Source organism: Arvicola amphibius, chromosome 6, assembly GCF_903992535.2.
Source record: "Arvicola amphibius chromosome 6, mArvAmp1.2, whole genome shotgun sequence".
NCBI classification, from domain to species: Eukaryota; Metazoa; Chordata; class Mammalia; order Rodentia; family Cricetidae; genus Arvicola; species Arvicola amphibius.
Window position 1 is genome coordinate 86,569,825 of NC_052052.2, and position 26,021 is coordinate 86,595,845.

The following is a 26,021-nucleotide window of genomic DNA, read 5'->3' on the forward strand; positions in this document are numbered from 1 at the left end:
CATGAACTTAGTAGGTGTGCCGCCTAAAAGTGTAGTGGACTGGCCTCCTCCAGTTCGTCATTCTTAACCAGTACAGCGCCTTTCACCTTTCGGTGAAATCATCTAGAGCTAGGCCTGGGGCACTTGGAAGGTGGGGGACAGACAAAGGCTTGGGTGTTCAAGGACTACTTCAGCTACATGATGAGTTCAAGGCTAGCCACAGGAGACCCTGTTTCAAAAGGGTAGAATGCACTTCCTACAGTGCATCCTAAGTCATCCTGGCTTGCGTGTGCTCAGCTCCTAAGGAAACATTTATACCCTCAAGTACAGTCCCTGGGAGTTGCAAGCTTGCTGGAATTTGATAAGCAGAAATTTTAGTTACAAGACAGCTATGAACTTGTCCAGGACTTTCTGAGCCTTGCTGAGTCTCCCTTGTGTTCAACTGTGGTTTTTAATTTAAAAGATATTCCAGCAGTATTATTTCACTTAGATGTTGACCTGCTTTTTACCTATTTTTAAAGATTTAAATCTTTCTTAAATTTTATTTTGAATATTCTGAGACATGTTCTCATTATTAGCCCAGGATAACCTCAAACTGTGAACCTCCTGCCTCAGTCACAATGCCACCATGCTCAATTTGGATTAAAATTTACAGTCTTCACACATTGACAAATATTTGGATTTTGCCCCTTCTTAATCTTTAGAATATACAAAAATAGCGTTTTATAGCTAAGCCTCAGAGACTTTTTACTTTTTTATTTATTTGTTTATTATTATTTTTTGTTTACAAGGACAGGGTTTCTCTGTGTAGCTTTGGAGCCTGTTCTGGAAACTCATTCTGTTATACCAGCGCTGGCCTTGAACTTACTGAGATCCAACTGCCTCTTTTCCTCTGCCAAGTGCTGGGGATTTAAAGATGTGCGTCACCACTGCCCCGTGCCTCAGAGACTTTTTAACATGGCTTCACCTCTGTCTTGTAGAATAGTCAGCTCTTGCAGGATGCAAACACATACCTGGTGGGCTCTGAACGTCGCACGGGGCTTTGTCTGACTGTATGGCCGCATTTCCAGAGAGCCCCAGCTAACAGAGTAATACAGAATAAGCCAACCAGACCCCTTCCCTTCTAGTTGCAGATGCTACCCAAATGAGTCACTCCCGAGTGTGCTCAACCCTGTGTTCTGGACTGCACCTTTTACACCTGGATTGTGCGGGCCGTCAGATATCCCCCGACCCTCGGTTTCCTGTGACAGGTGGTTATTGCTACCTCATGTTAGCAATGTGAGAACAGTGAGTTAAGGCATTTGGAGCACCTAAGCCTATTACTGGCCCTGCAGTAAGCTCTCAATACATTCTGTGAACTCACTTTTCTGATTGCAGATGTCAAAAATTTCCCATGCTTTTCCTTAATCACGTAACAAATCATCTAAGATAATTAACTGTAAGTCAGAGTTACGGCTCAGTTATAGAGGGTCTGGTCCCATCACTGTGTGGGGGTGCCATATAGTAATAATGGTAGGCATCCTCCCCAAGAATCCTAAAGTCTTCCCACTTGGCCCAATCTCCTAAATAAAAGCTTCTCCCATCTCCCCAGAGCACCACCGTGGGACCACAACCTTTAATAACTGTAGGAAACTTGAGATCCCAACTCTAGGAGATAAGATGGGCATCTGAGAACTTAGCCTGGTGGTAGAGCACTTGCCTACCTTTTTATGCAGGGCCCTGGGTCAAGCCCAGTCCCCACCCCCATCGCCTCTTTTAAACACATGAGTTTTCAATATTAGAACGGCTCCTGGGATGGAGCGCTGTCTTCTCCAGGTGCTTTATTACAAGTCATTGAGGGACTGGGAAGATGGTTCAGTGGGTAAGAGCACTTGGGCTGTCAGTGCAAGGACGGGTTCAGATCCCTATCACTCAGATGAAAAGGCTTGTACGTGCCTCCTACCTCAGTGTTGGGTGCTGGGGACAGGTTTGAGCCAGCCAGCCTAGCTCAAAAAGTGAGTTCTTGTTCAGCCAGAGACCCTGTCTCAAGTCAGTAAGATGGAGAGTGATCAAGGAAGACACCCAGCGTATTGCTGTGGCCTCTGCATTTGCACTCTTAGATGCTCACGTGCACAGACTTATATGCAAGCACCCCCGCACACACTCACTATCAGTAAATGAAACAGACTTTTCAAGAATTTCTGTATTATCTCCTTTTCATCTATTAAGCAAATCTTTACTGAACTTCTACCACATAAAAAAAAAAAAAACCTGAGGTTTAAAGAGAAAACAGAAAGGGCAGGATTTGGGCATGGGGTAAGTAGCTCTAGAGAAGGCAGCTTTGACTGGAGCCCTGTGGGTTGTGTAGACTTTGTACCTGCAGAAATTGACAAGAGGACATGCCAAGTAAGAAAAACAACATGAACATAGGTAAGACAGAGACACAACACCTCTGGAAAGAACTAGAAAACAGTGGGGTGGTACTTGGGCAATGGAGAGAACTCAGTGCCCCCAGATCAGTCCAAATGTGAACCCACAAAATGGTAGAGACAGAGAGGAAGAAACTGCCTGTGTGCATTACTGTCTGCTCGCTGCTGGCCTTGGGTTGGGAAGCTTCCGAGTCTTCATCTCTGGCCAGTTTTGATGGAAGAGCACAGAGGTGGGAAGAATAAAAGGTTTCAGTAAACATAGGCACAGGGCAGCAGGGGGGCAGCGTGAGGGCACCAAAAAGTTGATAGAATTTGTAGGTTGTTTCCCTAGCATTTCTTGTCAACTCTGAGTTTATATTTCTTTTTTAAAAAAATAGGTCTTTTTTAAAAAGATATATTTATTTTTTATAATCCACAGTGTTCTGCCGGCATGTATGCCTACATGCCAAAATGTAGGATCCGTGGTCTACCCCTGCTCCTGGGGTTCATCTTGAGGACAGTTTCTGGTCAGCCAGCTAAACATTCTGTACTGGCGCTCCCTCTGCCCCGCCTGGTGATTAGCTGTGGGCATTGTTTACTCCATCTTGGGTGTGGCATTTTTCCCACCTGCCTAGGGGGAGTTCCTTGTGCAGCAGCTATGGTATATAAGGATTTCCCCAAAGTTAAATAAATGGCATTCAGCTGATCTCCTTTCGAACGACCCAGGTCTCTTGTGTGTTTCTTTCAATATCCAGGCCCTTGCCCGACCCCACGTATGATACAGTGGCTCATGTACTGTACTGATGAGGGTAACACAGAATCAGGTGTTACACCGAAGAGGGCACCAGATACTATTAGAGATGGTTCTGAGCCACCCAGTGGTTGCTAGAAATTGAACTCAGGACATCTGGAAGAGCCAGTGTTCTTAACCTCTGAGCCATCTCTCCACCCCTGAGTTTCTATTCTAATACAACTCGTATTAATGTTATCAGCCTTTCCCCCGAATGAATAAAAATTCACAGGTAGTAAAATATTAGCTTAACTACTAGACTAACGGCAGAGCAACAGATGTTTACCTTAGAGAACAGAAAATGTCCTGTGCTTCATACAGAGTGTTTCAGCTGCAACACACATTTGTATGATTCTAAGATTTGTCTTTTAAAAGTATTATTTTCTTTTTATATATACATGTATGTGGTGGGAGGGTGCACATGTGAATGCAATTTCTCCTACTGGCCAGAAGAGGGCGACCAGTCCTGTAAAGGTGGAGTTACCTCGTGCTTGAAAACTGTCAGATGTGGGTGCTGGGAACTGTAGTCAAGTCTTCTGGAAAAGCAGGAGCGCTCTCTCATCAGCTGAGCCATCTCTCCAGCCCCAGATCTTTCATTTTCCCAATATTCAGCTACACTATTAAAAAAAAAAAAAGACTGAATTGGCACAGTAACTCTGAAAATTAAACTGCAGGTTTTATTAATAATGAATTGAACCAGATGTGGTGGTCACGTAACTCCAATCACAGTAGAGGTGTGACCACCAGAGGCTCAAGGGAACTTGAATTGCATGAGAATCTGCAAGTTTTTGGAGTTATTCTTGACTGTTTATACAGCATCTCACTTTGTAGCCCAGACTGGCCTCAAACTCAATTTGTTCAGCCCTCAGCTTCCTAGAGTGTACTGATGATAATCATGTGCCACTATGGTTGCCATTTTGTTGGACTTTGAATGACACTTCTCATAATATCTACATTTAATTTTTTCTGCAATAAATTTATTCAATACTACCACTGAGAGTCACCCATGCTAATTTTTTGTAAATGTTTGACTAATTAGTGATGTTAGCTATAAAAGAATGAAAGTTTCCTCATATACCTCTAAAAATTATTTTATTTTATTAACCTATTTATTTGTGTGTGTACGTATGCACAGGAGTGCACGCACATGCATGTTTTCATGCAGTGGTGTGCATGTGGGAGAGTTTCTCTCCCTGCACCACATCAGGTTCAGGAGTCCATGCAGGTGTCTACCAGGCTTGCCCAGCCAGTGCCCCATCCCTCTCCACATCCTTCCGCCCCCCTTCCCTCTCCATTCCCCCATGATTCTCAGCACCCTCCTAAGTCTGGAGGCTCTCACCTCTGCGGGTCTTGCCTTTTGCATTCTGCACCATGTTTCTGTGTTACACCTTTCTATGTGTATTGAAATGCTTCATATTTAACTCTTTTAAAGACCAATTAATTAGTGCCCTACTACTCTGTGATTATCGAATATTGATTCTAAATTTATTAAAGAGAACCAGAAACTAATAAATATACTTTTTGCCTAAGCTAGATATAAATAAATAACTTTTGCTCATGTTTTATTTCGATAATAATTTTGTAATCTGGAAGCATAAAGATAACAAAACTATACCTTTTAAAATAGGGTATAAAATAGTGTAGCCTGTTTATGTGAACAGGAAATAAATTTACCAAGGTCAAAAACATCTTTTCCTTTGTTCTTTTCCCTGGTTGTCATACAAATATGTTGGCATTGGGTAGGGCTTGGTAAACAAACAACAAAGACCAGAACATCATCTTAGTTATATAAGACATAATCAAGCTTTTTTGTGAAGATTTAAATTGAGTCTTTATACATGTAACACTTAAAATGGGTTGAAGTGTTTATATCGTGTGGTTTGGTTCCTAACCTATGCTATTGTGTTAATTATTTTCTCAACCTAATACAAGGAAATTCTCCATCCTTTTTCAGGAAGAATATCACACTAGTTGCAGATTTTTTTCCCTCCCTAGACAATTTTTTGAATCATTTCCGTGTCAGCTTTTATTATGAGGTCTTTGTCGTTTTCTTCATATTAACCCCGCATCCTTCTTCTCTAGTGTGAAAGATGTGTTTGTAAACTGCTTGGATCCCTAAATCACATTTGCACACATAGTGCAAAGCTATATCCAGCTGTACTATAGGAACCTTTTGTGGGGCAGGATGAGTACTTAGCATGCAAGAGACCCTGATTTTCATCCCCAGTGATGAAGGCAAAAAAAAAGGAAAGAAAAAGAAAAACCCTGTTGTCTGTTGTCAAGTGTTGGGCTCCTAAGGCACCCTCTCCCTTGACTCGGTCACTGAAATCCCTGCTCCTGGAGGGTTCAACTCTAAACTGGTCTTTGCCCACCATGTAGATCTACATACTGATAGCAAATACTGAAGGCATAGTTTCATTACAAATCACATATTATCTCAAAAGCTTTTAAAATGTTTTACTCGTTATTGTTGTGTATATGTGGGGGGGGGGTGTCCTGACCTTTGGGGAGCTGGTTCTCACCTTTGCCTTTATGTGGGTGCCCAGGGTGGAGCTCAGGTCACCACGCTCCCATGGCCACGTCCTCCACCCACAGGGCGACCTCACTGGCACCTGAACGTTTTTGATTAGCTTTTCTTCTGTTTTAATGAACTAGACTTGGAGTTTTTATTAAAAGAATTTTAATATAGGTGTGAACACAATGGTTAGAAGGAAGAGGTACTCAAAGAAAGGAAAATATGTTTGAGAACATGGGCATGGCTTCTCAAAGAATTCTCTTTGCTTAGCTTTCTCTGTATTTAATTTTTTATATGTCATTTTTTTTTCTGTGAACTGCAGGAGAATAGAGGTAGTCATAAAATAGCCAAGAGTTCAGCCTTTTCGGGGAGACCCAGGAGACCAAGGAAAGAATGAGGCTATGGGTATTTGTAGCTCGGTGTCATGCATGAGGGGTGGCATGAACAAGGCTATGGGTTTGGTGCCCAGCAACATGGGGAGAGGGAAGAAATCACACAGCTGACTGGCAACTTTAAAAGAAGATGCTCAGAGATAACCATGAGACAAGAAAGGGTAGGACTTTAAAGATTAAGTTTTAGCTATTTAGGAGTCAGTTCTAAAAAACCATCATGTGACTGGAAATGCCCTCTACTACTTAAGATAAGTCATTGAAACACAGCAGGAGGAGGTCATAGCATGAAATAATGCTCTTTTAAGCATGTTTTTCTCTGTTTTTATTTGTGTGAGTATTTTGCCTGCTCATATATCTCTGCACTACATGCATGCAGTGCCTGAAAAGGTCAGAAGAGGGCGTCAGGTTACTTGAGTGGTGTTTGGGGTGGCTTTGAACCATCATGTGGATGCTGGGAGTGGAGCTTGACCCAGTGGTCACTAGGCCTGTGTCGAGGCATGACATTAGGGCAGAGAGTGTGTGATGGAACTTAAGCTGCTTACCTCATGTCAGGCTGCACAGGGAGAGGGAGGAAGAGCATTCTCTTATGACAAAGCCCTCCCTCACAAAACTGTTAATGTATGAACCATTGGTTCTCTGAAAGACCAGCCCGTGTTTGTAACCAGTGAGCCATCTTTCCAGCTCCATGCTCTTCTTTTATACTTACATAAAATTATTCTTTTATTCCTACTGAGAATTAAAAATTTGAAGCAAGACAATTTTGCAGTGTCTGTTCCCAGTTCATTAACTTCAGAACATGGCTCTTCCCATAGATTGTGAGCTTTCAGTGATCTGGGAAAAACATTGGAATAACTCAAGAAAACAAAGACCAAGAGAGTTGTGTTATGACAAAGGAGCACTAGAAAGGCACAGTGCAAGCATGGTATTTCCCCAAATGTGGTGTAGAAAAGTACGTGTGCGTTAACATTGCCTCAAATAAGAGGTTGCATCCAGGAACTAAACTCTTGCTGGAGATACAGAATGTCTAACAGGCACAATGGGTTCCATCCTTAGTGAGGGAGACAGAGGGACAGAGACTGATGGGGAGGGAGAGAAGCATGAAGGGTGCAAGAGAGAGAAGAGAGAGGCTTAAAATTTGCAATTTGTGTTTAAGGTCTAGAATTTACAGTTTTCTTCAAGAGAAAGGACTGAATAGCTGAAAAGGCATTTATGTAACAATGAGCTTGATTTAGACATTCTCTAAAATTGTTTTAAAGATTTCATATGAAAGGGAAATGGGTGAGGGAACCTTCTCTAGCAACTAAGTCCTCTGTGATTAATTGCGGGCACTGAGCAGGGTATGGATTTACGCTCTGCTATGTATTTTGAGGGCTGTGTGCTCTTACTTCCCAGTTACCATGTTGACATTGAGTTAACTCTTCCTTACGTTGGTATTGACTTTGGAATTTGGAGAGATGGTTCCCACTATAGTGACCCTTTTGTACTGGATGTCTGCCTAGGAGAAGAGCAGCAACAAGGAATGAAAGTAAAGCTGAGACAGTAGAATGGGTACAATACAGGTGTGATCCAAACTAACTTCATGTGTTCTTTTATTCTTTAGAGCCAAGGGTGGAACCAGGGTCTTTAGCATGCTAGTCAAGTGTTGTCATGGAGCTACACATCCAGTCCCTGATGGATATATATGTGTGTGTGTGTGTGTGTGTGTGTATGTATATATATACATACATATATATATATACACACATATATATAATCTCAGAGTATATGGACTGGTGTATTATAAAAACATACTTTTGGAAAATGCCAAATTAATATCTGGAAAGACACGTTAGTATTTATTAAGACCAAGGGATTTTTGCCCAGCTATTCAAGATTAAGAGCTGTTGTCAACCTTAATTTTTATAGATATAGAATCATCTTTATTTAAAGAATCACACATTCAAACTTTTCTGTCTTAAACCATGAAAATTTTAAGTCATTTTTATAAGTGTTCTGTTAAGATTATATGTGTCTGTTTGTCTGTTGAGACAGGGTTTCTCTCTACAGTCCTGGCTGTCCTGAAACTCACTACATAGCCCAGATTGGCCTTGAACTCTCAGAGATCCTCCTACAGAGATCCTCCTACCTCTGCCTCCTGCGTACTGGGATTAAAGGCACGTGCCACCACCACCTGGTTTTATATGTGTTCTTTATAGTAAACAAGAGTCAGTGTACATGAAGGATCTCTTAAGAGGCTAATGCTTAAGAAAACTATGGTACATACATACAACGAGACTGAACATAGTTAGCCACAGTGGGATACTGTGGCAAGAGGTAGCAAGTCTGAGGCCAGCTTGGGCTACACAGTGAGATCCTATCGTAAAATAATCAAATACTTTTAAAAGAATATTTAGTAATAATGGAACATCCTCAAATTGTATGAAGGTACAAAGGTCATGAGGCAGATAGAAGTAGTATTATCAAAGGATATGTAGTGTTGTTCTGACAATGTAAAACAAAGAAAAAGTAAAACCAAAAACTAACAAAGCAAGCCAAAAGATTGGCAAGAAGTGAAAATACCAAAATGTTAACCTTGTGAATATATCAATTAAACAAATTTATTACCACATCTCAAGGTGTCAGCACAGCCCTACTGTCTAGGCTTTGGGCCTGTGTGTCCCATATTTGGGAAACTCAATTATCAGGAAGTCAGATCCAGATGCAGATCTCCATCTGCAATTCCCGGAGGCAGATGGGTGTTTGGTGCAGTAGCTCCTGCCTTTTGGACCCAGAAGGAGGATATGCAATGCATGCATGTATGGAATGCACCCCTTTTAATGCAAGAAATGTCATGAGGGTAAATGCCATGAGAACCTCGGGCTAGGGCCTCAACCTGAACTGATATTTCCTTTCACGTTCTTTGGTAGGTGAATGAATCAGTTATTCTTCTTGTTACTATGACAAACTAGCAGACAGAAGCACTTAGGGGAAGAACAGTTGAGAGGGAAAGGTCAGTCTTGTGGCAAAGGCATGGCTGAATTCATGGTAGCAGGAGCTGGTTATGTGGCGCTATCCAGAAGCAGAGAGCCACTCCAGTGCAGAATCCTCAACAGTCCCGAATTATGCCTGCCAGCTAGACCCCAAAAATTCTGCGATTTCCCCAAACAGTGTCACTAGCTGAGCCCAAGTGTTCAAATGCATGAGCCTGTGAGGGACATTTTAAATTGAAACAATAACAAACTACAAAAGTCTAAATGGAGGGCAGGAGATGGCTCAGTGGGTGATATTGCCTCCTTCCCAGCCTGACAACCTAGTTCAGTGCTCAGAATCCATAAGGAGGAGAGAGTCCTGATAAGTTCTTCTGATCTGTACATGGCACTTCCCTCCAACACTAGAGAAATACATAAACATTGAAGAAAATCATTATAGAACAGCACTTGGAAATGAGTTGAAATTTTGCCCTCTGCTCTCTGGTGACAGTCTCCTTCCTTTGTTCTGATGAGCTCAGCTTGTCCCCAGGCTCTTCTTCCTCTGCTCTCTGGACTCTTGGTGTTCCCTGGGGCTCCATCCTCTGTACTCTTTCCTCTTGCTGTGTGACTCACTTCTGACACCTGCAATCTTACCTCTCTTCCCTTCTGTGGAAAGGACAAGGAACTGGATGCAGAGGATATGTGCAGGTGACGTTACTCAGAGTGTCAGTCAAAACCAGACACAGTGGAAAACAACACTCCATTTTGCTAAAGTTAACTTATTTGATGACAAGAAAGACAATCCTGTACCCAGGGTTAAAAAGAAACTAGAAAACATTCCATCCTGTTGCAGAAGCAGTTCAGTACGACCTTGTTTTCCCCACTGCCCCCTCGTCTCCCACCAGTCCAGACCCCTGTCTGATCACTCGCTTAGGGTATGACTTTACCGGCAGCTTTTTTGTTCCTTCAAATTTCACTCCGTCACCCCTCCTGTGTCAACTGTGCCTTACTGACTCACATGTGTGTTCCTTGGGAAACGGAACCTGAAGCTTGTTCTCTGAAGCTCAGTCTTCCCCCTGCTCTGACTCATGGTCCTTCCTGGACCCCAAGCCTCTTGTGAGCACCCTAGTGGGCTGATTGAATCAACAGTAATTCACACAACTCCTGTGAGATACACTCTGCCAAATATTTTGAACACAGTTTAATTCTTACATTTTTAAATATTTTTCTAGGTGGAATTTTATTCTTCTGGGTCACCTAGTTATTCAGATCCATGACTTAGAAAAGAATTCTGGTTTCTCAGCTAAACACTAAGTTGCTGCCGTTCAAGCTCAAGTCTCAGTGGTTTTCACCTTGGGCTTTCTACACTTCTCCAGCTATAACAGGTAAATACCTCATTAGAATGCAATCCAAGGGTCTCAGTTGCCTGTCTATAGGAACTGAAGGCTACATCTTGAAGACTGTCAAACTCACTCACCCTTAGAGGGGTAGAAGTTCTGATTTGACAAAAATTTGCAGTGGTGTTAAGTTGGTTTTCTGTAGTAAGATAAGTTTACATAATAAGATGGGCTAGATGAGTCTTTTTTTGTCCATATTGGTGAGATCACTTCATAAAGTTTTTAAATTGTAGGCATAAATCACAATGTAGATAATTCAGCATGCAGATAGTATTTCAGGGATACTTTAGTAAATGTATTGCAATATAAACTGTAGCATTTCCTTTCTAGAGTTTTCTAGGTTAAAAAAACCCAACGTATCATAAAGGGTACTTGGACTAAATTTTGCTAAGTGTTAGTTGGAAGAATTATTTACTGTCATTTCTTTGTGGCTTATTGTGAAAATTAAAAACAACAAGTTAAGGAAAATTATTGCCTTAAATAAAAACATGTTCATTCAATACTGCTGTTTTTGCACATTGCTCATTCTCGTTTAGCCCATTCCTATTTACAGATATTATTTTCCTATTTCCCCCAATTAAATGCAACAATAGCATCTCCCTTTGAGAGGTTATACATACTGTATTTTCTCAATTTTTTAAAGACTTATTTATTTATTTTGTATAGTGTTCTGTCTGCATGTATGCCTGCAGGCCAGAAGAGGGTACCAGATTTCATTACAGATGGTTGTGAGCCACCATGTGGTTGCTGGGAAGTGAACTCAGGACCTCTGGAAGAACAATCAGTGCTCTTAACCTCTGAGCCATCTCTCCAGCCCTGTATTTTCTCATTTTTCTAGCACAGACTGCTTTGCCTTAACTCTAAATCAAGTATTTAGTAAATAAATATTAAGTGCTTACAGGAACGAGGAAGCTGGACTCCTGCTAACTAACCTGCTATTGTGATATTTAATCTTGGTGTCCTATCAAAGAATTTAACTCTTTGTATTACTCTCCACTCCTGCTTTCACGTCCTCCTTCTTATAATTGAGAAGATTGTCCTAAAGTTAGTACATTTGTACCATTCTTTGCTTTTAGTACAAACGTGTCCATATTTCTCCCACCTTCCTAAAGAACAATACCCAGCATGTTCTTTGCACCCTACTACCTCTCCTTCCCCATTTTATGTTCTCCCTCCCCACTTAATCTTATTTCTGAGACTGCCCCTCTAGAATCAAGATAATAGAGATTCTGTTCTAGCCTCTGTATTGTCTCTGACCAGCTTCGTGACAATAGGCAGCTCACATGCCATCTCTAACCCAGCAGACACATCAAATAAGGGTAGCTTGGAAGGAGTGAAGTATTACTGCTAAGCGTGTAGTAAGTGTGCAGTAAGCGGTGGGCATTATTCTTGCTGATCAAAGTGGAGTTGACTTCAGAAAATGAAAGGTTCGTGTAGGCTTAAGGATCTTTGAGTTTATCTAATTCCTTGTTTGGTTTTCAGATTAGAAAAGTAGAATTTAGACGAATTAAGTTGTCAGTTTAATGGAGGAGGTGATATTGAGTTGGATTTTGAAGGATAATAAAAATTTTCTTAGTAGCACTTGAAAGCAGAGACAGAAGGATGGAGAGTAGTTCACACCAGCCTGAGTATGTAGGGAAAACATCTTTTTTAAAAAAGGCAAAGAAACAAAACAAAAGAGAAACAAAGGACTGAGGATGATGTATGAAGCTGAGTACAGAACACTGGGTGTGCGAGGTCAGTGCCATCAAGTGCAATAACTTGTATCTACAGACTGTGCTCTGTGGCCAGGGACCATCTAAATGCTTTCGTGGATTGTTTTGTTCAATCTTTAAGACACTGTTGTAAGATAGGATTTCTGAAGGTAGTCTAGCGCTGGTCAAGAAGGTCTAAAAGCATGAGTAAAGACCTGGAGAGAGGAGAGATGTGCTGATTGCTGGAGTTGATGGGCTCAACAGGGAAGAGCTTGACTTGGGTAATAATAAGGAGTAATGTGAGCAGCATTACAGGAGGTCTTGACTTGCATCCTCAAACCAACTTAAGCTTTCCTTCTGGGCAAAATATGGAGCAATTACAAACACATGACTTGGGTAAAGAGGACATGAAGTAGAAGTTGGGTTTCAGGCAATTTGACCTGTGGTGTGTACTGTGAAGCCCTGCTAAAGGCACAGTTTGAACTATGTTCATAATATCAGGGTGACAATATTATAAGTAATTATTATTTCCATTGATTAAACCTTGCATCTCATGGTTGGATGTGGGGGGCGATGGATAGACCTCTAACACTTGCATCTTAGCACTGATGAGGCAGAGTGAGGAGGATTGTGAGTTCCAGGCCAGCCAAAACTTCATATCAAGACCCTATCTGAGAACAAACAGCAAGAGCACCTGCAATCCCACTCCAAAGAGATAAGTATCTCTTTACTTTCTACTTTGACACTATCATTCAAATGCCCACCTTCTACTTGTTACTTTTGTAACAGGATTGTTGCTGGAGCCTCCTGCTCTACCCTAGCTGAGTAACTCTTCCATTTTCCTGAGTACCCGTCAATCACTCCTCCCGCCGTCCTGTTCATACGGCTCAGCTCCTCCAGTAATACCTTTCTTTCTTCCACTGTGTCATTCCCCTTGGCATCTTTCAGAATCAAGTCCCATGCTGCCATCTATGATGTTTGCTCAGCTTGTCTGCTGCCACACCTACAGAGAAAGAGAGTTGCTGGCTTGCTTGTTTTGGTTTTGTTTTGGACAGGGTCCCCTACATAGTCCATGCTGATTGCAACACTGGAGGATAGCTCCTGCTTCTGCCTTCTGAGTACTGGAATCCCAGGGGTACCACCACACCTGCCCTGACTGCTTTCTTCTGCATTCCCCTGTGCTGCCATGTTTGTGTCCCCTACAGAGATAGCCCATTATCACCTCTTTAGCATTTATTTGTGATATGGATTATGGCTGTTTCCATTTGAGGACAATTAAGTGTATTCAGCATATAGCACTAGTATTCATTTTTGCAGCATTGAGAATTTCATATTGCTTTTGTTGGGGATACTTAGAAAAAGAGGGAGGTTTAAGTGAAAAATGGAATAAAATGTTAAAGATAGTGTGGGACCCATGGTTTTTCCTAAGGAATCTTTGAGTAGGAGAGCTAAGAAAGATTAGATCTGAGGCTTCCTCACTGTCCTGCTTCTCAGGACAAGGATGTTTGGAGTGAATGTGGCAGAGGAGTGGAACTCCTGGGTGCTGGGACACCGAGAAGGACCTGGACTTGGATTACAGGGTACAAGGAGATGGATGGAGGACTGGTTCAAAAACAAGTGCTCCTTAGCAGGCATATTGCATGTAGATCTAAGTTGGTCGTGGATGATTTGAGAATTTCTAGAAAACAAAGAGATTATCTCAGCCATGCCCATTACTTATGATGTAGGAGGTGGAGAGCTTATATCCACAAGCTGTTTGGCAATCTGTTTTGTGTTGCTGGGATTAGAACTCAGGCCCTTGTGCATGCTACCAAGGGTGAAGATTAAATAATTTATTTCCTTGGCTCAGTCAGTAGACACCATTTTGTCTTCTAAAATCTTGTTTCCCAACTATAAATTCTCTTACTAGGATTTTTAGAAGCCTAATATTATAGGACCAGGGACTGCTACCATAATGTTTAGCCAGTGTTTCCCTAACTGTTGAACCTAGCTAAATACAGGAGTTGTGTTTCACGGTGAATCCAGCAGTTCTTTGGGTTCCCAGAATGTGATATGGTCTCCATGGCTCTGAGATCTGTCTATCCCTCCCTCTCTTCTCCCCTTCCATAACGCATGCTTAACTACATGATCTCACTGGGATATCATCTCCCAAACCTTTTGTGAATACTTAGAGCCTCACCCTAGGTTGCAGACTACTTCTGCCAGTTCCAATAATAAGCATTGGTTTTCATCCTAACTCCTCGGTAGCCAACCTAGACGCTGGAGGAAAGGCAGGTGAAAGTCCCACTGCCTCCCAGAAATGAGCTGTCAGTATTGGAGTTTTAGGATAATCTTGGAGAACTGCAGTCTATATTCTGCTTGTCTGCTTGCCCCTGGTCTAGTGTAGCAAAGCATGTTCTTTTAGGACAAAGGTTGTAATTAATGTTACATAGAAACAAACCTAAGAGAGATTGCCTGTGCACGCTAAACTAATTAACAGTTCACATCAAACCCTGTATTTAAGAATAGTGATTATTTTTACTATGTTGCCCTCGGGGACGAAAGCAGACTTACAACGAGTTTTTAAAATTGTGATGAACATTTGGAATTTTGCCTCCAAACTTTTAAAATTCACCCTAACAGCATTCCCAGTTTATAAAATATCTCACTAAAAAAGAGGTATCTGGGTGTTTATTTTAACGTATAATACAAACCAAATATTAGAAGTCTTATCAACACCTATTTTTCAATGAATTAACTTTTGATCTCCCGTTCCTGGTGTAACCACCGAACCGCCACAGGTCTTTGATTCGAGTTTTCAAAGTTTCCCAGAGAACAGATGGTAAGAGTGTGAACCTACGGCTACATTGAAGTAATGTTTTTCTAATACAGCAGAAATGCTCAAGCAAGCTAGCAATATTGGATTGGCTCTGGGATTTGGAAACTGTTTCACCAAAGATTGTTACAATTAGCGGTAATTATTCTGTTTGCTTTAATTAAACTAAAGGGGGTGAATAAAACGTAGGATTGGAAAAAACTACTTTGCAGCTGAATATATGAGTAGGATGTATTTATAAAGACCCCTGAGTGGGAGATTGACCAGTGGTTTGATGCAGAACCTGATCAGAATTATAACTCCAAGTTTGTTTAAGAGTAAGCTTGTGATTTCGCGTGCATTTTTATTTCCAAGTTCCTGGACCTCCCGCACTGCGCTGCGCTCGCCCCGCGCGGCCAGCTCCGCGGTGACAGGTGCCCGCGCCCGGGACGCAGGCCCGAGCATCCCGGCCGCTCTTGGCGGCGGCCTTTCCAGGGCCCGCGGGGCGCCGAGAGCCCGGCGCACCTTCGCCCGTCCGAGGAGCGCGCAGGGCGGCGCGAGGCGGCCGGGCGGAGCCGGCGAGGCAGGCGAGGCAGGCGAGGCAGGCGGCCGGCGGGCCGGGGGTTGGCGGGACGCGCGCTCCGTGCCGCGCCGGCGCTCGCTCGAGCCCGCGCTCCCCCCGCGCGTGCCCGCGCCGCTGCGCGATGCAGTGTGGGGAATGGCTGGGGTTGGCTGAAGAGCGCACAGTGGAGTTTTAATGTCCGCCATGTTGGCCATGGCGTATTGAAGAGAGCGAGCGAGCGAGGCGCGGAGCGGCACAGCCTCCCACCCTCCCGGCTGGTGTCAGGGCCCGGACGGCGGGCTTGCGCTCCGCCCCCAAGTCCCCGGCAGCGGCAGGCGAGTGGAGACCGAAACCCCGGTTCTCCATGATCCCGCTGGCCGGGGCCGTTTCCCCAGAGCGGAGAGGTATCTGCTGCGCCTGAGATGAGTAAACTGTCGTTTCGGGCGCGGGCGCTGGACGCCTCGAAGCCGCTGCCGGTCTTCCGCTGTGAGGATCTGCCCGACCTGCACGAATACGCCTCGATAAACCGGGCCGTGCCGCAGATGCCCACCGGAATGGAGAAGGAAGAGGAGTCGGTACGTGTTAACTCCCCTGTCCGACCCGCCGCCAGGCCCGCGCCCTCCGCTGCCCGCGGCGGCGGCGGAGCAGCAGACCCACACAAAATGGCCGCCATCTTCTCTCCGCCGCCGACTCTCGGTCGCCGGCCGGGCCAGTCCCCCCGCCTCCCCGGTGCTCGGTCCCGGGCCGCTGCGGCCCGGTGGGGCCCCCTCGAAGGCCTTCCGCCGCCCCCGGCCGCCGGTACGCGGGTCCCGCGGAGTTCGGGGGCCCGAAAGGCACAAAGGGGTCACGTGACGAAGCCGCCGGCAGCCATTTTGTGGTCTCAGTTCTTGGGTTGGGCCTTGTGCATCCGGAGAGGGAAGCGGGCTGGGCGGCGGTGGGGGTGCAGCGCGCCGGGAGTGGGCCGCGCCTGCAGGCCCTCGTCGGGCCGCTGGGTGGCGCTCCGGAGCTGGCGCTGAGTGGCGCGGCTGCGGGCGCAGGCTCCGGGCGCGCCGGCACGTGGAGCCTGCGAGGGGGTCTGTCATGTTGACCGAGTCTCTCCCCTTCCTGCAAGTACGTGCAGAGGTTGAGCCTTTACTTTTAGAGAAGCTACAACTCGCAGTGTACTCTTGCTTCCCCACGCAGGGCTGGTTATCCTGGTTATCCGGGCGGCTAGAAAACAAAACAACGCCCCCACTTACTTTAAGACAGTGTTGCAGATTTGTTTACAATACGGAGGGGAAAAGAAAACAATACTGTCCCCACCAGCATCACCTACTTTGAGACAGTGTTGTAGATTTGTTTCAATGCGTAGCTCTCTTCTAAAGCCTGCAACTTTTTAGTTGTTTGTAAGTTAAATTTAGGTTGGAGAAGACCTGGTTCAATAACTGTTAAAACTCTGAAATTTTGAAAGAGCTAAAGTTGAATGAATTCTTCACAGACATCCTAACGGGTGGGCTGCAGTAGTTTCATTATTTACACAGCTAATAATAGATGATTTACTATAGCCGTGGCCTTTACTTTGCTGTAGAAATTGGGTCCGAACACCGAAACAAGAGACTCTTCCACTCATTTCCCCCAGATCTTTTTTTTTTAACATTATAACGTTATGCCCTCTAATTCTAAGGAATTGCATACGTTGGTTTCCAGGTCCAGCCACTTATACAGGGTGCAGTGTGTTGACAGTTCAAGGAAGTCGAGGATTCCCATGGACTTGTATGTTCCAATTTTGTTGTGGAAATTGTACTGTAATACTTCTGTTGGCACTGTAAGAATTTTCTATTCTCTGTAATGTTTTTCAAAATAAAACTCTTTAAACTGCTTGGGTTGTTTAACCTTTTAAAGTAAAATAGTTTTGGTAGTCAAATGTGACTTTGGGGAGGAGGGTCACAGCGAGTGCTAAGTGTATGCAGTAGATGAGATGTGCGGGGTAGTGTTCTGACTTCTCAGCAGCTTACTGTCTGTGAGAGCAGTGCTCTTATTTTGACTTGTATCAACTTAGAGTAGAATGGTGCCATTTGTTTATTTTTAAAATAAGCTATTTGTCTTTTTTCTTTCAAAAAAATTAAAGTACTTGTGACTGCAGAATCTTGTCTTTTTGTTTTATTTTTGTTTCTCTATGTAAGTTTTACAGATACTATCGGGGTGCTGATGTTACCCTGCTTGAGGAATTAATTTGTGGCTCTTGTGCATCTAAGGTGGATATCACTAATTAGGCAAGAGCAAGACCCACAACAGTACACTTTAGAAGCTGAATTAGGTCTTGCTTCTCTGAGTCTTTTGGGCAGTCCCAAGAGCTACAACCTAAAAAGAGCTGAGTTCAACCGAAGGGTCTATCCGTGCATGTTATCATTTACAGATAATTTGTTCCCTGAGACAGTATTGGTGTTATGCAGTGACTGTCACTGGGCTTTAACAGGTGAAGGTACAAATTTTGTTAGGTATGGAGATTTCTTTTTCCATCATCTGTTTGGAATTTTTCAAGTCACAGTCAACCAAAACTGTGTATGAGTAAGCCTAGGTCTCTTGCTAGAAAAAGATGAAATTCTTGGTAAACAGACTACTCCACAGTGTTGTGTCCAGCCGCTAGTGACAGGCTCTGTAAGTCACGGTGTTGGAAATAGTATGTTGTGCAGTACTGAAAAGTACCAAACATGATGTAATTTGGAGTTAATCTTTTGTACATGCAAAAGTTCAGCCATGGGGCATGTGGCCCATGCCTCCTACCAGCTCCTATAGCCTAGAATCTGAATTGACTGTGGAGTTTAGAAAAGAATGTGTCATCTTAATTTAGTGTCGGTCCAACTTCATGGACTAATAGGATTCTAATTAGACAAAACAGGTTTAGATGAGAGTGGTTTCTCACTGCTGAATAAGAAAGCATTTCATAATAAAAAAATACATCCTCAGAATTGTAGTATGGCATGTATCTATCGAAGGATATAATTGTTGCCTTTATATTTTTGTGATTAAAGAAATCTAGATCTTGATCTGACTGTGTAGCCCAGGCTTGCTTCACATCCTCCATCCTCCATCCTCTAAGTGAGTGGTAGCCACCGCATCTGTTTAGAAATCGAGTGCTGAGAGGATAACTTCTTAGTGTACTCTTATTCTGCCAGTTTTAGCAATAAAAATTGAATAAAGCTGTAAACCTGGTGGCACAAATCTGTAATCGGGAGGCTGAGGCCAGCCCAGGGAATTTATCAAGACCCTATCTCCAAATGGATACAAAAGCAAAGGACTAGGTCCCTGCTTTAGTGATAGAATGTTACCTTGTGTTAAGGCCCTAGGTCCATCGCCAGTACCTTAAAAAAAATGAATGTATTGGCCTAATTAGTTATGCTTAATTTTTTAAGGCACAAAATAAAGTAAATGATAGCACCCCCTCCTTTTGGAGGGGGCCGGCAAAACATCATTACTCCATATAAAACCTTTTTTAATGTAGAACTGAAAAATAACGATTGTAGTGCTAGAAACATTTGACTAAATTGTAAATGTTGGGGATTAAATGTTTCAATTGGTTCAGTGTAATAAGTAGCAACTTGCTAAGTCAAAAATTAATAGTTAAATTGGGCAGTGGTGGCACACACCTTTATTCCCAGCACTCAGTAGGCAGAGGCAGGCAGATCTCTGTGAGTTTGAGGCCAGCCTGGTCTACAATATCTAGTTCCAGAACAGGTTCTAAAGCTACAGTGAAGCCCTGTGGGGGAGGGGTAACAGTTAATGGAAATTTTGTATTTAGTCACCTTAAATTTTAAAGTCCAGGAAACAATAGTAACTTCATGAGAAAAGTGAGCACTGAAGCAGGTGGGGACTGAAAAAAGACAAAAGTTTATCAAACAAATGAGAGGTGGATGTCCTGTTATCATTTAGCATCTCTTCAATATGTAATTTCATTATAATACTTGAACAGCTCCAGTTTTACTTATAATTGAAGGTTACCTTTCCACAGAGATTAGCACTATTAGATGGGTTTGTTACAGGTGACTTACATGATTAAAATGGGGACTTCACAGTTTTCTTGTATGGAAACATATTTGTAGGACTTAACTGGTTGTTTTTAAAATGGTTTTTGACAAACTGGAGCTACTTTTACTTTTCCTGAGGGGCATAGGGAACAGGCCATTATTTATGAGGAGTGGAGACTTAGCCTGTGTCCTGGGTTGACTGGGATAGTTAAAGAAATTGGAATGCAAATGATAACCATGTGATATTAGCCACGCTGTTAAGACTGGTAGAAATCTATCATAATCCAATCTAGATTTATAGGATTCTAATAAGACGCAACAGTCTGATAGTCCTGCCTTGTCTCACCTTCGTTCTGGCCTGATATATAGGAGTGCTACCACACCCACATAAAGAATTCATAGACAGTTTTGGTTTTTTTTCTTCTAAAACTTTTTTAACATAGGGGAAAATTGGAGGTATGCACATATTCCTAATATAAAAAGCTCTGCATTTAATTTTTTTAACAAAGATCTGATTTTTCAGTTTCATAAAAATAAGTGATAAGCTTGAGCTCTGAAGAACAGCGTTTTTTGCCCTTAATATGCTAAGCCAAGTTTAATTTTATCTCTTGGGTCGAAAGCTGTAAAAATTCAGCCCATTTTTCCATCCTGTCAGTGGTCTTGCAGATGAAGTGAAAGATCCATTGTAGCAGAGGCAGAATTAAGAAACTACGGACAGTGGAGTAGGAAGGAATTGGGGAGAGTTGGGCATTTTGCCTTAGATAGCAAAAGATAATTTGAGAAAATAAAGTTCAGTTTCCATTTTCACTCTGTCCAGGGTACTTTTCGAGATGATCTTTGGTTATCTGAGACAGCCTGTCAGGTAGCTGTGTCTTGCCATGAAGCTCCTGATACTTGAATCTACCTCCTGGGTGCTGGGGTCATAGGATCCTTGAGTCACACCTGCATTGACTGAGGAAACATTTCTAGGCTGGGTTATGAGGAGTGGAGACTTGGCCTGTGTCCTGGGTTGACTGGGATAGTTAAAGAAATTGGAATGCAAATGATACCATGTGATATTAGCCACGCTGTTAAGACTGGTAGAAATCTATCATAATCCAATCTAGATTTATAGGATTCTAATAAGACGCAACAGTCTGATAGTCCTGCCTTGTCTCACCTTCGTTCTGGCCTGATATATAGGAGTGCTACCACACCCACATAAAGAATTCATAGACAGTTTTGGTTTTTTTTTCTTCTAAAACTTTTTTAACATAGGGGAAAATTGGAGGTATGCACATATTCCTCCACACAGCTTCTGGAAGTTAGTGAATTCGCTTGGCAAGCACTCAACGTTTTGTGAAGTCTTTCTTTGAAGGAGAAGGCATGAGTTTAACATCCATTTTGTTTTGCAGTTTGATATTTGGAGTTAGTTTATTCTCAATTTTATTTTCTTAAGAAATTATGATAAAAATGGATGGCTTATATATATAAAGGAATCTTTGTGAGTTATTTTTAATCAGCAATAAAATTTTTTACCAAATTATATTTTTTCATTACTAGAATTTAATCAGAAGCACTATAGAACAAGCAAGGAATAAAAGTCTGCTTCTAAAAGTTTGTAAGTCTCAGGAAGAATTGAATACTATACCAGTGTTCTATTAAAAACAGAATGGGCTTTATATTTTGTGTTCCATGGCGCAGTATTTAAGAATAGTAATAGTGAAACAGCTATGGAAAGCATATAAATACACAAATTAACAATATTCGGTAGTGTCATTAAGCATTTGTTAAGAAACCCTGACTCTCTACTTCTTAGAATTAGATGACACACAAGGAAATGAAGCTTTATATTACAGTTAGGTAGTTGTTTCTGGGCACACAAGTGACATGAAAGTATAATATAACTTAGAGGCAAGAGAGTGTATGTAGCTTCTGAAGTAAGCTTTGGACCGACCATTAAAACGTTACTTCTAAAAGCCAGACCTGATGGCTCATGTAGTTCTACAGAGAAAGGGTGGGTGTGGTCAGAAGCTACCTTGGGCTAAAGAATAAGACCCTGTCACATAAGGGAAAAGTAACAATGACTTTCTGGTGAGACTAAGTCAGATTATAAGGAAATCACTGATTTAACTACCTCTATAGAATTACTTTCAATGGATTATTCAATGCTATTAAATCTTCAGCATGTTCATAGATTGAAGTCTTTGCTAACTTTCTTAAAACTTACGGTGGTGAGTGACTGGACTGGTAAAGTATTTTTAATTAAGTGGAAGTCAACTTTGCACCTTTACCTGCGGTGAGTGAACTCCATCCAGCACTCACTGTTTCTGCTGTAAATAGGTAACAGACTTGCTGGCCTTGAAGTTTGTGGTGTTCTGTCTGGATTGCAGCCTTAATGAGTGCAGGCATGCATTCCTGATCAATATGATGTTAGCTTTAAAAAGCTTCCTTCAGCTTTGGTGTGCATTGTGACATGACATAGCTGACTGACTTGTGGTGCAACAGGTCTCTGAAACAAGTCATCTGGAGTATGTACCTCTGGGTATTAGCAGGTACACACATAACAACTTAAAATGTCCTGTGGGTGGTATTTTTCTCAGTTCCAGTATTCTTATGTATTGGAATGAATTAGTTTAATAATTTAGAGCCCCAAATAGTTATATACACTAAGAAAATGCACTTAGCCCGTGAGCCCTTTCCCGAGTCACTTAACCTTCCTGGTGGGCCAGCAGTCTTCTGACCACCTCCCAGGGTGGTAGTGAGGAATAGGAAGGCCTGCGTAAGCATGGTGAACACACAAGTGCTCTAGATTGCCAAGTACTAGTCAGCTTTTAGAATGACCTTTTTATTGATGCTCAAAATTAATTTAACTTTTATGTAACCTGAAATCTTTATCTGGTATAAAAATGTGTTCTCCCTAAAGAGTTCCACAATACAGTTATAAAAACTGTCTTTAAATTTAATTAGGAAGTTAGAACTAAGTCTAGTCCAGCCTCTGATGTCGCTTGGGTATACAAAAGGCCATGTTTTCTAAGCTGTGAAACACAGGGGTCCTGAACTATAATAGTTTCCTGTTAAACTGGCATTGGGCTTTAAATCTTGGATGAATTAATGGCACCATTTGCTTGTCATTTACAAAGAAGGTAGTCAGGGTTCTTGAGTAATTGCTTCTGCTTTAGTCTCGGTAGACTCAAGTTTAAAGCCAAGTTCTGAAGGTTATACAGGAAATAAATGGATGAAATGGTTACAGGGTACTTTGGTTGTCGTGAGAATTTGAGGTTAGGACCAGAATTCTGTAATCATGGTTTCAATTGTTTATCAGTACAGGAGGTGGGAAGTTTAAATATATAGATATAGTAGTTTTGAAGTATAAAGCAAAAATTTGGTTATTATTCTAGAGATACTTGAGTTGAAAGGCATTGTGCAGACAGTTAGACAGCCAAGCCCATTTTGTTCCCTTAAGGAGCAAATGCTGCATTCCCTGGGAGTCTCATGAGTCGTGTGGATGCAGCAGTGACCACAGAAGGGTGTGACCTTACGCTCCAGCCTGTTGACTTTATGAAGGTGGGAAACCTATCTGCTTCAGTTGCAAATGGTTTTGAGAGTCTGAAATAGTGTTTGGCATGTAGTAAATGTCAGTATTTAATTAAATGATTGGATAAGACTGGAGTGTATAAAAGAAAACTTTTAACGTGATTCTTAAGTAAGATAAACACAGAACTCCAGATAGAAGAAAGTTTTCTTTTAAGTAGTGGTAAAGGTACCCTTACTTGACACTTTGGTAGTAAGAGCCTCAGGGTAGAGAACTTTCCAGGTAGAAAGCCCAAGGGTGGAACCAGAAGAAGACCTGTGTGACCAGAACACGATGGTGAAGCTTTAGAACACCAAAAGGACTGTGGGTGGGTCCTCAGGGTGAGGAATTAGAAGTGCTTTGAAATAAGGTTTCATATAAAGAAGCAACATACTCTTCCAGTCGTCCCCCACCACCACCACCAAGATCATTCTGAAATACCATGTGGAGAATTTAGTCCTTTCGGAAAAGAGTGGGAGGACTTTGTTTTTTAAGGTGGTATGATAATGGAAATGAATAGAAGAACTCAATGAATTTGAGACACATTTTGAGATAAAATCAGCAGTTCTGGAATGTGCATTTGAATGTACTGTATACAGAGAAAGGATGCCGGGAAGATGCCCTGAGTTTTAGTTTGAGCGGCTGGATATATGATGGGGACACTTAACGAGATGGGGAAAATTAGGAAGGAGGTTATAGAGAAGGGAGAGAGTTTGAAAAGCCTCTTCATCCAAATTTAATTAGGCATATACGAATGTAGTTCAGTGAGCAACTGAGAACGAGAAGGGTTCGAAAGCCATGGGTTGGTACTTGTAGACTCTTGAAATCCAGTGGATGAAGCTGTTTGCGAGTATGTGGAACCTTTAGAAGGTGGGACCTAGCTGGAGGAAGTGAGTCACTGGGGCAGTCTTGAAATAGCCCTCCCTGTCTTCCAGTGGACCTGTCTTCCTTGCTATGGCAACATCCGCCAGTTACCCCGCTTTTCCCCTCATCGTAGTGTTATATCCCCTTTAACCATGAGGCAAAGTGAACCTTTCTACTCTTACATTGCCTTTGCCTGGTATTTTTAAAGCTGTGACCTACAACTCAGCAGGACTGTTAGAGGTACCAACCAAGACGATGGGAAAGTCTAATGTGGTTGGCTTTGTGCTTTTGGCTTGTTCCGGTAAAGTAGTAGAAAGGAATGTTCATTCCTCGAGAAATAGTAAAAGGCTAAGGGGGAACATGGCAGGTACAGGGGATGCTTTGGAATGTCTTTGCTATGAAAGGGAAAGAAAAAATAGGGCAGAAAATGAAAGGGACTGAGGTCTACAGATGATCTCTAAAAGTTAGTTACAGAGTCCTAACCCAGACAAGGGAAGTGAAGAAAGATGAACCACAGACCGCTTTGAGAGTCTTCGAGTCACAGCACAGGGGAGAAATCCCAAGTACAGCCTCTTCACACTGTGGTGAAGAGAAAGAATTCAGAGTTGGACTGCATAGAAGGGCTGCACACAAAGAGCACCAGGGATCCTGAAGTTGATCTGAGCTGATGAGGAACTTCCAAGTGTGTGAGAGAAGGAGGGGGAGTGTTGGAGAAATGTTAACCTGCCTGGCTACCAGGGACATCCATCTAGAAAAGCGCTCGTGAATTATCACCAGTTTTATTCTAGGCTAAAGACTGCTCTGGGCTTGCAAGTATTGAACACTGGGGCTCAAACACATGTGAGGTTAAAGCAACTTGAGTTCCAGAACAGAGACCACAACCCTTGAGAGGTAATAAATACACAAATATCCTGCAGCACAAAACTCAGCATTTGGCATCCAACTAAAACTACCAGGATGGCACCGGGAAGGATGAAGCACACCTGTAATTTTAACACACTGAAGCTGAGGCAGGAGGATTGGTTTGAGTTTGAGGTCAGCCTGGACTTGATCTTTGGTACAAAGTGTAAACAGTGGGGTTTATCTAAGGTTGAAGTTTTTCAGCAAGTTTAGAAGAGAATGAGAGGAATGATGAAATCACAAGTATTTTTGAAGCAAATTATGATACTTGAGCCATGGGAATCTAAACTAGGCAAGCAGAGGAAGAAGACACGGGGGAGCTAAGAATAGCAGAAAATTGATAGAGGACCTACTGGAATGGAAGGTTCCGTTGAACTGACTGTGAAAATAGGAGTGTGCGGATATGTAAAGGGAACGGTCAGGTAAGGAAAGAGCACGGTGCTTGAGTGTGGGTTTTAGAGGTGTAGTTAGTGGTGAAACCAAGCTCTCAGGTGAAACGTCAGGAGTGGTGGTAGAATTGTCTGAGAGTTTTGTTGCTGGGTGATAATAGGTGTGGATACTCTTAAGAATGATAACAGGGTGTGGTATTGGGGGTGTGGAGCTCTGGCTTACCAAAGCATATGGCAACTCTCAGAAGAATATGGTCGTATTCAAGGACAACAAAAAAGCATGGCTAGCTGTGGGAATGAAGGAAGACAGTACCACACTTGTAGGTTTGTATGTTAAGGAAAAAGACAGCTACACAAATGCTGCTAAGAAGACACTGCAGAACCACTTAGAGCAGGAAGGTGAGGGAACTGGAAATAGAAGAATTGGAGAAGTCATGAAGAATGGAGAGATTGAGTCACATTAGCCACTGTGAGGTCAGAATGCTGGGAAGAGCCAGAGTCATCCCGTTGTTCTGATACTCTTCAGTAGTAGTTGATGTGCCGCCCTCCCGCCCCACCCCCGCTGGAGGCTGAGCTGTAAGGGGACCATGATGTGAGTCTGATGAAGGGCTGCTCAAGGGTAAAAGTTCCAAGCTCCCTGAACTTGGAGTGATACTTATCACTCCTCGTGGTCAGTTATATCCTTTTGAGGTGTGCAGCAGTCCTCTTGCCGCTGCCCCCCAGTGTTGTGATTACAGATGTGCGTCACCATGCTTCATAAATACTTGCTAAAGAATTTTTATGTAGCACAGCTGTTCTAATGTCCAGTAAGTAGACCTTTGTGGGTTGTTATGGATTTTTTGAGACCTCTCCT

At 42.6% G+C, this 26,021-nt stretch overlaps 1 protein-coding gene across 2 annotated transcripts in view; it reads left to right on the top strand.

Annotated features, from left to right (window-relative positions):
* Nucleotides 1–26,021, top strand: part of Epc1 (enhancer of polycomb homolog 1) — a 90,831-nt gene that overhangs the window by 9,102 nt on the left and 55,708 nt on the right. Inside the window, exon 1 of one of the 2 annotated variants that reach the window (XM_038333070.1) lies at nucleotides 15,617–16,033. The exons of the other annotated variant lie outside the window; for it this stretch is intronic. Coding sequence (XP_038188998.1) covers nucleotides 15,881–16,033 — 153 coding nt within the window. The 5' untranslated portion in view covers nucleotides 15,617–15,880. Of the gene's footprint in view, nucleotides 1–15,616; nucleotides 16,034–26,021 lie in introns of those variants that run through there. 2 annotated transcript variants of the gene reach the window in all.